The sequence below is a fragment of the Eufriesea mexicana genome, unplaced genomic scaffold (genome assembly GCF_001483705.2).
Source record: "Eufriesea mexicana isolate 0111107269 unplaced genomic scaffold, ASM148370v2 scaffold325, whole genome shotgun sequence".
Taxonomy (NCBI): Eukaryota; Metazoa; Arthropoda; class Insecta; order Hymenoptera; family Apidae; genus Eufriesea; species Eufriesea mexicana.
In genome coordinates, this window is record NW_016908500.1 from 1,450,467 (window position 1) to 1,463,661 (window position 13,195).

At 32.2% G+C, this 13,195-nt stretch overlaps 1 protein-coding gene across 2 annotated transcripts in view; it reads left to right on the plus strand.

The window, feature by feature from the left end:
- Positions 1-13,195, plus strand: part of LOC108556174 (C-Maf-inducing protein) — a 59,127-nt gene that overhangs the window by 13,831 nt on the left and 32,101 nt on the right. For both annotated transcript variants that reach the window (XM_017912158.1, XM_017912159.1), the window contains one exon: positions 12,482-12,667. In XM_017912158.1, the coding sequence (XP_017767647.1) occupies positions 12,482-12,667 (186 nt within the window). The remainder of the gene's footprint in view (positions 1-12,481; positions 12,668-13,195) is intronic.

Genomic DNA, 13,195 nt, shown 5'->3' on the forward strand with positions numbered 1-13,195 from the left:
ATATATTTAATTCAATATATATTCTGTAAAAATATGTAGAAAAAAATATAAGGTTCAATTTAAGGAAATAAATTTAAGCTTCAAATCACCTTAAAAACGAACAATAAATTAGAAATATATAGTATAGTTGTTTTTTACCTTCAAAAAATCTTGCAACTTTTGTTTGAAATAATCATTCTTCTAAATTTTGAGATATTTTTCTGATTAATTTATAGTGAATATATATATATGCACACATATATATGTATATGTATGTGTGTGTGTATGCAATTAAATTTAATGTTAAATTCGGTATTAATAGATTTAGTGTTAGGAAATCCCTGATCATAGGAAATGCAATAGGAAATTCCATAGGAAATGCCATAGGAAATTCCATAGGAAATCCCTGACTCTGACTAACTGATATCAACCAATCAAAATTTTCCCTATTACTCGTATTGGTAATTATAAAAATGATCTATATGAACGATCTAAAGGAAACGATTTTATCGGTTATTTTCTGTTGCATTCATTTACATTCCTATAAAATAAAATCCTCTTTGTCAGATAAAGTAATAAAATCGTCACATCGAGTTTTTGGCTTTCTGTTAATTATTTTTTTAATTCGTCACATATTCAAAGCACGAAACTCTTGATATCTCGATAGTTATAATTTTCGGGACTTAGTCCATATCTCCGAATAACCTCATTCGTCTACTTCCTGTCTATTTCATCTTCATCGACCTTCTCAAAATAAAAATTCGCTTATTACGTAGCAATTGCCGGTAAATTTAACCGGAACAGAGGCTTCCTTTTCGTATATTTACGTTCTCAAGAGATAATGGAACTTTCGATAGTTCCGCTCGAAGCGACTCGCCGGCCGCCATATTGGCGTTTGCCTCGAAATCGGCGAGTGCCGAGATAGATAAGAATTTTCTATCGAGAAACAAAATGTATGACCAGATTGTGACTCGTCGTTACTGTACCAGGTGACCAGACAAAAAGGGAAAGGAATGAAAAACAGAAAAATGAATCGAGCTGCCTTTTTCACGATACAAGCGTAATCTGAAGCGGCGCGAGACGCATTCAGGGTCGGCTTTGACGCAAGTGAGGCACACAAACGCGCACGCACGTGCACCTCCCTTTTGTCTGTTCTCATGCATGTGTTTACGTGACGAGAACCGCACGCGTTGCAGCTTTTGCAGTTTCACGCCAACACGTCTTCGCGTTTTATGCAGGCAAATTAGGGTGCCAGCAGTCGACTAGCTTGGAATATTCATCTTCTAACCTAAGTTTTTGTTTTCAGTCTTAGAGTGCTCGTTATAGCGAGACACGATCAATTTTCCTGCTACTATGTTCTTCTTATAGTTGTTTGATAGTGTCAGTTTTCACCGCAATTTAATAGAAAGTTATTTATTGTTATTAACTCTGTACTCGAAGATATTTTATTATGGAGAAAGAGGGTATACAAAATCTTTTCGTCCTTAGGTTTGTATAGTACTTTAGCGAGGCACGATAAATTTTTCTGCGACATAGTTGTTTCTTATTGTCAGTTCTCACCGTAATTTAATAGTAAGATATTTATTGTTATTAACTCTTTGCACTTTGGGATTCTTTGGAAAGGGGAAAGGAGATTTCACTATAGTGAGGTCACGATGATGAAATTTTCTGTTACCATGTTCTTATCACAGTCATTTTATAATATCAGTTCTCACTATACTTTAATAGTAAGATATTTATTGTTATTAACTCTTTGCACTCGAGGATTCTTTGATATAGCGAAAGAGGAAAAGAAATTTCACTATAGTGAAATCGAAGAAATTTTCTGTTACTACGTTGCTCTTATTGTAGTTGTTTCCTAGCGTTATTTTTCATCATAGTTTACTAGTTAATTTCTTTTTCAATCACTTTCAATCATTTTATTCATGCCAATCTTCTTAACAATTTTTACATTTTTTACATGTTTTACATATAGTATTATATTCATTCTACTCGTAATTCCTCCAGTTCGTCGACGCGCGAGTGTTTCTCGTTTTTACGTATCTTGGTACCAGCGTTCAAGAGTGCGAGAGCGTGGAGTGTGATTAATAGTTTGTTGGATCAGACGTAGAAGGTCAATAGTCTGGAATGTTTGATGATGACCCTCCTAACTTTCGCAAGTCCTCCGAAACATTCTGACATGCTGGGATTTTTTCCAGCCTGGTCCAATACCATCGGGTGCAGTTTCCAATTTCCATCTCTCCGTGTCCTCGATACAGACATACCAGCGTGCACTTCAGATTTTTCTCACTGCTCTTGTTTGTACGCCTTTTACTATCTCCATGTTGGATTTCGCTGCAGTAGAGCAAGTTATTGTTATTAACTCATTTTACTCGAAGACCTTTCGACTATAGGGACGAAGTCACTGTGAACTCCTCTGTTACGAGATCGATGACATTTTTGGCAGTAACGTGGAAAGAAATCGCGTGCAAACTTACGTACTGTGCGTTGCTGAAAAGAAGTCATCTCGTTCGGTTGCGGAGTAAGAGGTGTATTCCACTAGTACCGCCTATACTCTCATTAGTAATACCCACTTTTCTATGACACTCCCAAAACTACTATCACCAAGTTCGGTACCCTGATTCGTTAACATAGGCGTAAGACATCCGCGAAAGAAACGTTATCTCAGAGCTAACTTACAATGAATTGGAAGCACTACTACGTCAGGCAATAAACGAAACGACACCATATGATTGGAAAGGATTTTGTAAACACGTAGAAACACTGGAACACGAATATTGGACGAAAGATGGAATAATAGAAGACGCAACTGAAGACCTAGAATTGGAAATACAAAGCAGTGAGTCGGATAAGAAATCAGATGACAATAGCTCAAAGATTTATAAAGTAAAGAAGTGCAAAAGTAATAATAATTAACGTCATTTATGAAAATTGATTTAAAATTTAAGATGTATTTTTTATGATAAATTAATTATATAATTGCATCGTACTAGATAACCGTTTAAAAAAATCATACGATACAACATAAATATAAAAAATATGTGTATAGTACATCACGTTTGCCGCATAATGCGATGAAAAGTTAATCAAGATGCTAATTAGTAATTAGTAATTGCAAATAATCGTGTGTTCATCGGAAGAATCTGAAGTTAATATGTTTTTGGGATGAGTCTACGCTCTTGCGCCTATTTCTTGCGCCTGTCTCGCTTTGTCTCGATGCTTCGTTCGCTTTCTTCGTCACACGGTGTTCTATGACCGGGCTAATAGGAAGGGATCAGTTCTACCAATAAGGACAGCGTTTTACTCTATTTTTGCCTGCTGGGGATTCGGTCCTACAAGTTTCTCAGATGACTCCTTTCCAGCAACGCATAGTATACGGATTTTACTGTTTACATTATCCTAAATTTGATATAGAAGTGTTACTAGGTTGGTCTCGGTTTACGACGATCAATAACGTATTGATTCGAAGGAAAGCATGGTTCTTTGAAGATACATAGTGAACTGTATTTTAAATCGATCTTGGTAATAGACAATGCCTCGTTGTCGAAACGTGTTTACTATGCGAGAGTTTATTTGTTCCCGTTTTTCCATGAATTACAAAGTTTGGAGTTCACGAGAACCCACTGGTGGGGCTAGATATTATCCTATTGGTTAATTTCAGTCGCGAGTGTTATTGATTTTGAGGTGCAAGAGTGGGTGTCGGATAGAATAGGTAGACAGATATTTTCAAACAATTTTCGTACAGAGAGATGAAACGGATTACTGCTCCTTATGCTAGGTACCTAGCGCATATGGTCGCCAAACGTTGTCCTATCGCGCGTTATATGGGGTGTGAGGGTGACAATACCGCGGTTTTTCCTCTAAATTGTCTTGCATCGATTAAACGGTACTTGAATCTTTGGAATTTTGCTGACGATAAGTGATGATTGAAAGTCGCAGGGCACAGGGTTAGCAAACCTATGTGAATTTGCATCCGATATTCCGTTTTATTCGATTCTTTTTGGTTTTGATATATTTGATATATGGAAGATGGATTTCGCGTTGTAATTTGGTAAAAGAATTTCGGTGAAAATAGTAATTTTAAATCAAAACTGGTCCAAGCCACACAGTGAGTGTAAAAAGCATTCGAATACCCAACAATTTCGAATATTTTTCTGTAAAATTTATAGTTTTCTAATTATTTTTTCGTAAATAAGAGGTTCTTGAGAAACTCTAGAACAGATATATCGTAAAAAAAGAATAATTTGGAAATTATTGTTACAAAATAAAGAAGAAATTCGTAAAAATTACGAAATCGTAGAAATTCGTGATAAAAAACTATTTAAGATAATAATTTTTTACTATAGTTTATCTAGATCGATACTCCTTTAATTCAGTATTTTATATTTTAATATAAAAATTAATATTTTAATATTCAATATTTTATATTTTAAATATTTTGTTAAAAATTATTGTTTATTTATGGTCACCGTTTTTTTCTGTGTTAAACGATTTTATCATTTTTGAGTAACGTTTATTGTTATTTTTTATTCATTTTCTGATTCAATCGTTTCATACTGATGGTAAAAAGCACATTAAATTTTTCGTATAACCCATTATTTTTGCAAATTCAAATCGCATTTTTCTTTATTTTCTTCTTCATTTTGTAACAATTTTCCTGGGTGTACGAGTACATTTTACACTCGCTGTATTTTTCTTCTCGAAATATTAAACATCTCGTGTTTTATACGTATAATAAATTAGTAATATTAATTACGACAAAAGTACAAATTCGATCTAACGATTCTTTGCTATTTTGGAAAGAATAGTTTTACGCTTGTAATGTAAATGAATGCAATCAAAAATGAGCGATAAAATCGGTCCTTTAGAATTTTTCATCTTAGATCACTTTCATAATTATTGACACTGTTACATAAATCCTGATCAGTCTGTTATTTTCGTAAATTTTTTCGATTTTGTATTGATTTGGATTGACCATTCTGTTTCGTTCGATTTTTTGTTTTGTTTTGTTAGGTTAGGTCGAATGATAGATCGCAAATGAAGAGTTCTTTGAAAAAGTTGACTGCAAATATTTTGACTTAATGCATGGAAACGTATCAGGTAACCGCTCGGTCAATATTATTCCGGTGTCAAGTGATTTACTCGACGCATGTATCGAGTTCGCATTGAATTTCGTGTTTCACTTAAATTTCTCTTGTTACATGCATCCTCCTCGATGCGTGTATCAAATAACCATAATGTTTGAACTGGTTTTTACGAAGGCTAGGATATTTCATTTTGTGTCAGTTTATGTATATTATCGCTGACTCAGAATTATACGATGTCTTATAATTATTATTCAACAATTATTATAATATAATTATTATTGTATGTATAGCCGATAATGTAGTGTGAAAATAAAAATAAAAATAAAAAGTAAAATCAGATATTGAATGAAAGAATCTAATATGATTTGTATCGCAAAGGACTTCATATGCTAAAACTATCAAATTAGAGAAATAATTGAATTTAGGGTATTTGTTCATGAAATTATTAAACATCAATATTGTAGGATTAATGCTAGATAAATCCTATGCAGACAGAGATTTGCGCGTTTAATCCTTTGGCCTGCAACGACGTGTGAGGCTCGTGGTCAGGTTTTCGAGCCAAAACTGATTATCACGAGCCTGGCCCGTAGTACATCGGTTGGGCCAAAACTGACTATCACGGGCCTGGCCCGTGGTATGTCGGCCGGGCCAAATGTGAATACCACGTGTCACGCCCATAGTTTGTTGATGTGCCCCATTTCAATCATTAACCTTTATTGTTTCATGTTTAAATTAATATAAATAAATATTTAGTTTTAATCATTTGTTTGTTTTTAATTTCTCACTCGTGCTTTTGTAATTTATTAAATTAACTTTTCCCGAATTATATTTTTCTAATAGGTACGACACCTCATGTAAGTCGTGTGCGATTGGTAGAACTTAAGACAGATTTGCCGAACCGTAAGGCCCAGACTGAACCGTCAAGTGGACACCGGCGGCGGGCGAGTGTTCATAAAACTCAGATACTGTACCAATTGTCATAATAGGAATTCCTAAACGTTAGGTCCAAAGATGGCGAAGAGCTTGCAATTATTTGCGAAGAGAGCTAAGCGAAACGGTAACACTTGTCTTAACTTTTTACTCAATTTTTGTGTCCGGTGACACGATAGTCACCTATCGTGTGTAGATGGCGTCTCGTGGCTGGTGACTATAGTCATCCGTAGTCGCGAAAGGGTTAACACCAAAAGTTAGCACCTCTGGGTCCTAGTCTGGGCCGGTTCCCGAGGTCCGGCCGGGCCCGAACGGAAAGTCTAGCGCCGGCCCCTGGGGACCAGCGTGGCACTTAACGTGTTGAAGTCAACACTCTCTCTTTTCATACGCAAGCTCTCTTCGTTGGTCACTCATTTCCCACGCGACCTAGCTCTCGGTTGGCCAGGTACTTCAAACACTCGGACACATTCCTAGACTTTCGTTCGTTGCTTGTACTCGACTCGGTCATAAGTATCTCATCCATGCAATCCCTGCACGTGGTCACTCGTCCGTCCACGCGCACTCCAGACATCACCTAGACGGTCGAGCCAAACCAGATACCGCTCTTATTACTATTTCCATTGCTGAAGTCCTTCTCAGCTCGCAATAATACAATATTGTATATGAACATTAGTGTTGTTCATGAAGTAGAAATTGTATATAATTATATATATATACTTAAAGAATTTTTTTAAATGAAATAATTAAAAATTATTGTTTATTTATGGTCACCGTTTTTTTCTGTGTTAAACGATTTTATCATTTTTGAGTAACGTTTATTGTTATTTTTTATTCATTTTCTGATTCAATCGTTTCATACTGATGGTAAAAAGCACATTAAATTTTTCGTATAACCCATTATTTTTGCAAATTCAAATCGCATTTTTCTTTATTTTCTTCTTCATTTTGTAACAATTTTCCTGGGTGTACGAGTACATTTTACACTCGCTGTATTTTTCTTCTCGAAATATTAAACATCTCGTGTTTTATACGTATAATAAATTAGTAATATTAATTACGACAAAAGTACAAATTCGATCTAACGATTCTTTGCTATTTTGGAAAGAATAGTTTTACGCTTGTAATGTAAATGAATGCAATCAAAAATGAGCGATAAAATCGGTCCTTTAGAATTTTTCATCTTAGATCACTTTCATAATTATTGACACTGTTACATAAATCCTGATCAGTCTGTTATTTTCGTAAATTTTTTCGATTTTGTATTGATTTGGATTGACCATTCTGTTTCGTTCGATTTTTTGTTTTGTTTTGTTAGGTTAGGTCGAATGATAGATCGCAAATGAAGAGTTCTTTGAAAAAGTTGACTGCAAATATTTTGACTTAATGCATGGAAACGTATCAGGTAACCGCTCGGTCAATATTATTCCGGTGTCAAGTGATTTACTCGACGCATGTATCGAGTTCGCATTGAATTTCGTGTTTCACTTAAATTTCTCTTGTTACATGCATCCTCCTCGATGCGTGTATCAAATAACCATAATGTTTGAACTGGTTTTTACGAAGGCTAGGATATTTCATTTTGTGTCAGTTTATGTATATTATCGCTGACTCAGAATTATACGATGTCTTATAATTATTATTCAACAATTATTATAATATAATTATTATTGTATGTATAGCCGATAATGTAGTGTGAAAATAAAAATAAAAATAAAAAGTAAAATCAGATATTGAATGAAAGAATCTAATATGATTTGTATCGCAAAGGACTTCATATGCTAAAACTATCAAATTAGAGAAATAATTGAATTTAGGGTATTTGTTCATGAAATTATTAAACATCAATATTGTAGGATTAATGCTAGATAAATCCTATGCAGACAGAGATTTGCGCGTTTAATCCTTTGGCCTGCAACGACGTGTGAGGCTCGTGGTCAGGTTTTCGAGCCAAAACTGATTATCACGAGCCTGGCCCGTAGTACATCGGTTGGGCCAAAACTGACTATCACGGGCCTGGCCCGTGGTATGTCGGCCGGGCCAAATGTGAATACCACGTGTCACGCCCATAGTTTGTTGATGTGCCCCATTTCAATCATTAACCTTTATTGTTTCATGTTTAAATTAATATAAATAAATATTTAGTTTTAATCATTTGTTTGTTTTTAATTTCTCACTCGTGCTTTTGTAATTTATTAAATTAACTTTTCCCGAATTATATTTTTCTAATAGGTACGACACCTCATGTAAGTCGTGTGCGATTGGTAGAACTTAAGACAGATTTGCCGAACCGTAAGGCCCAGACTGAACCGTCAAGTGGACACCGGCGGCGGGCGAGTGTTCATAAAACTCAGATACTGTACCAATTGTCATAATAGGAATTCCTAAACGTTAGGTCCAAAGATGGCGAAGAGCTTGCAATTATTTGCGAAGAGAGCTAAGCGAAACGGTAACACTTGTCTTAACTTTTTACTCAATTTTTGTGTCCGGTGACACGATAGTCACCTATCGTGTGTAGATGGCGTCTCGTGGAACTAAAATACTACACCATGTTTCCCTCAATTCTTGAAGTCTAACTCTCAAACACACGATTCTCTATTCACTATGACTCGACTGCATGCATTCTGCCTTGCCTTTGTACTTTTATTTAACACGTAAAGTGCCCAGCACGTTTTGCTTGTCGTTCCGTTCAGGCCCAGACTGAACCGTCAAGTGGGCACCGGCGGCGGGCGAGTGTTCATAAAACTCAGATACTGTACCAATTGTCATAATAGGAATTCCTAAACGTTAGGTCCAAAGATGGCGAAGAGCTTGCAATTATTTGCGAAGAGAGCTAAGCGAAACGGTAACACTTGTCTTAACTTTTTACTCAATTTTTGTGTCCGGTGACACGATAGTCACCTATCGTGTGTAGATGGCGTCTCGTGGCTGGTGACTATAGTCATCCGTAGTCGCGAAAGGGTTAACACCAAAAGTTAGCACCTCTGGGTCCTAGTCTGGGCCGGTTCCCGAGGTCCGGCCGGGCCCGAACGGAAAGTCTAGCGCCGGCCCCTGGGGACCAGCGTGGCACTTAACGTGTTGAAGTCAACACTCTCTCTTTTCATACGCAAGCTCTCTTCGTTGGTCACTCATTTCCCACGCGACCTAGCTCTCGGTTGGCCAGGTACTTCAAACACTCGGACACATTCCTAGACTTTCGTTCGTTGCTTGTACTCGACTCGGTCATAAGTATCTCATCCATGCAATCCCTGCACGTGGTCACTCGTCCGTCCACGCGCACTCCAGACATCACCTAGACGGTCGAGCCAAACCAGATACCGCTCTTATTACTATTTCCATTGCTGAAGTCCTTCTCAGCTCGCAATAATACAATATTGTATATGAACATTAGTGTTGTTCATGAAGTAGAAATTGTATATAATTATATATATATACTTAAAGAATTTTTTTAAATGAAATATGTAATATATATAATTAAATATATATTAAATATATAGCTTAAATATAATACATATAGATATGTAAATTATATATCTATTATATTATATACTATATTTTATTGTAGGTATTTGTACTGGTTTTGAGAGCTATTATTAGATGATAAACAGAAACGTACATAGGTTGTCAGTGACAAAAATTAATATTACATAATTTTTATTTGAATATTTTTCTGTTGGTTTTATAATTAAAAAGGTAACGAATATGTTAGTTTTTACTGCAACACCCTGTATATATTATTTATATATTATATATTATGCATTATACATTACATATTATATATTATATATTATACATTATATATTATATGTATTGCCATCTTTTCACATCATATGATTTTAATTATTGTTATCTATGCATACTATATTTATATCACAGTCGATAAATTCTAATATTAATCATCTTTATCAACCTATCAAGTTTTATAGTCTTAATATAAGTCGATAAATTTTGTTTATAGTAGGCACATTATTCTTCATTAGTGGACTGTCTGATGCTGTCATTAATTTCATTATTGGATTTTTCTTATGACACTTTATTGTTCGTCATAATATGCTGTTTCGTATTGTAATTTATTTTTATTCGTTTGTCATTTATTAATCTTCTTCGTTATTTATTATGCTTGATAGTACGATTAATTTGTTATTTTATTGTGGTTTTTTTTTTATTTAAACGTCAAACTGTATACGATTAAAATATGGGCATAATGATGGAATTCTTGGTTAGCTTGATATTATTAATTTATTATGATTATTCATCATCGAACTTTCTTGTATATTATTCTTTGTTAATTCTAATGTTATTCAATATCATCATTGATTTGCTATTTTAATATAAAATTTTTCTATTAATATTTCGACCTCTTGGTCTTTTTCAATCTTTATATGCGAATAATTAATAGAGGAAAGTAGGGTACAACTCGGTTGTTAAATATATTTTTTCTACTAACGACAAATTAAATGACAGGAAAAGAATTTTGAACATCTTAATTCGACTTTACACAATGATAAGTAAATTATAAACCATTCCAAAAAACCTTAATTGAACTTTACACAATGATAATTAAATTATAAACAAAAAAAGAAAGAATCAAATATCGTAAGAAATTTTTATTGAACTTTGTATGACAATCTTATGTTAAGAAAGTAGTTTAATTCAAAAGAAAATAAGATTTTTGGAAAGTATCGTTATCATCTGGTTTTATTCCAAAAATAAAGGTAAAAATTAAATAACTTTTATTTCTGTTATCTCAATAATAATTGAATAAATTATTTTAACGAATTTTAACAAATGTTAATTTACGTTAAATCGTATGTTAAAGCGAATTTTGCGAAAAATTATCATAAACTAATAAATATATTATATTATACAATGTTCATTTATTTATATTTTTTTTACAGATATATCGAATTTTCTTGTTGTCTTGTAATTGAGATAGCATCTAAATAAATTATAAGCTCGATATTATGAGTAACTTGTTATTTTGTACTAGCACTACTATTATTTATTCTTATATTACCGAATATTATGTAACAGCCTGCTTTGTATAATCACAGATTCTCACATTTTCTCATATTACGGTGTATCATTATGACTAATTTACAATTCTATTGCTGAACGTTTCTGTTGATACATTAAATATTGTTAAATCTTGATTAATTTATTCTATTATGTAGTATATTATATAGTATATAAATACTAGGTCTAGTATGTAATTATGTAGTATATAATACTAGATCTAGTATGTAATTATGTAATATATAATACTAGGTCTGGTATATAATTATGTAATATATAATACTAGGTCCATTTATCAATATACTGTCATTGCTACTGTAATATTGTAACTAATTAATATCGTGTATTATAATTGAAAATTTTCTGACGCAGATTATATGTTGTTGATCGATTAACTAACACTATTAAAAAGGATTAGAAAAAAGTTATTTATATGAAGAAATTTGAAATAGTGATTTTTGTATGTTTAAATATATATTTTATATTTAATTATTATTTTTTGTTCTTTTATATATTTATAATTTGTTTTTTATATTTTCATATACATTTACAATTTATATTTATATCTTATGTATTTTATATATTTCATATTTAATTATTTGAAATTTAATATGTAGAATATTAAATTTTGAAATCTGCGATATTGCAATCCCGTAAATTGAAATTAAATTCTGAGAGTTCAAATATTGCATTTGTCATTGAAACGACTCTGAAGCAAGCGTAAAATTTATATTTTATTGGACATTTAAATTTGATATTAAGGTATTTTGTATCATTTCTGGAACTAGAATTTAAATATTAATATAAAAAGTATGAAAACACTTAAAATCTGTTCCTTCATTTTATAACGATGAAATTATTTATTTTAAAATAAAAAATAATTATAGTTTCCATTTAAATGATATTCGAGTTAACCCTTTGCACTCGAGAGGCGCCCTTCAGTCGCCATTTGATAAAATTTCGAAGCTCGATATTAATTAATATATCAAATTTAAAATAATGTAACAGTGTGCAAGATATTCGAAATTAAATAATTTTGTTTGTTAATTATTATACAATTTCTTATTTACTACTCAAAAAATGTCATCAGCCTTATAACAGAAAATTTTTCAACTCGTACCCTTCTTTAGCCAAAAAATTGTCGAACGCAAAGGGTTAAACTACATTAAAATTACTTACTATTAATTATAAATCATTAAAATAATCCACGAAAACTATAAAAATTAATTCGTTAATATATGTATCAGATTATCCTGATTTTCATGCTAAATATAAAAAAACATTTTGCTCGCATATGCACATCATCCTTGAAAACTTGTAAAATTTTCTACAAATTTTAAAGATGAAATCATAATTAGTAATAAAATGATTCAAACGATACAAGCTAATTTTAAAAATATAAATTTTTAAGTAACATCATTGATCGTAGTATTTTCTAAAATTATTCTAAGTAAACAATTATTCTGTTTCAGCGAACGGGATTTTTTCGACAACCAATACCGTATAGTAGCATGTCAGACATACGAAAATATGCTGTTACTAGATGGGATCCTACTTACGAGAGCTGCCTTAGCATATTTCTGCCTAACAGTTCTCTTCTTCTCCAAGCGAGTAATGCTTATACGAGGGACCAATGGTATCATTCGATATTATGGAAGGTAAATTTCTCTTCCTTTCCTATCTTCTTCTCTTTTATTTTACGCAACAACCAAGAAATCAATCGAAATGACTGGTTTCAGATGTTTTCATGTTGAAATTCATGAAAATTTGCAGCTGCTTTAGATACAATTAATATTAATTATTATTTCGATAGAAAACTAATTGGTAACAATTAGTGTTTGTCTTTGTGATATTACTTCAATTATTATCGTTTGCGTATGTGTAGAATATTAAATTATATAATACGGATTGATAGCTTTGGGATTAAATTCTTCAATGAGGTTTCCTTTTAAACGTATTTAAATTTTAATTATTATTATGATTGTATCCTTCGTATGATATTAATCATATTAATTATATAGTAAATTCGAAGTATATATTATACATTTCATAGTATGTGATAGGAATTTATATATATTGCAGAAATATATTATTTTTGCAATTAATTTAATATATACTTATTATCACAGATATATTATTATTATATATATTTTAACATATATTTATATTTTATATATTGATATTAT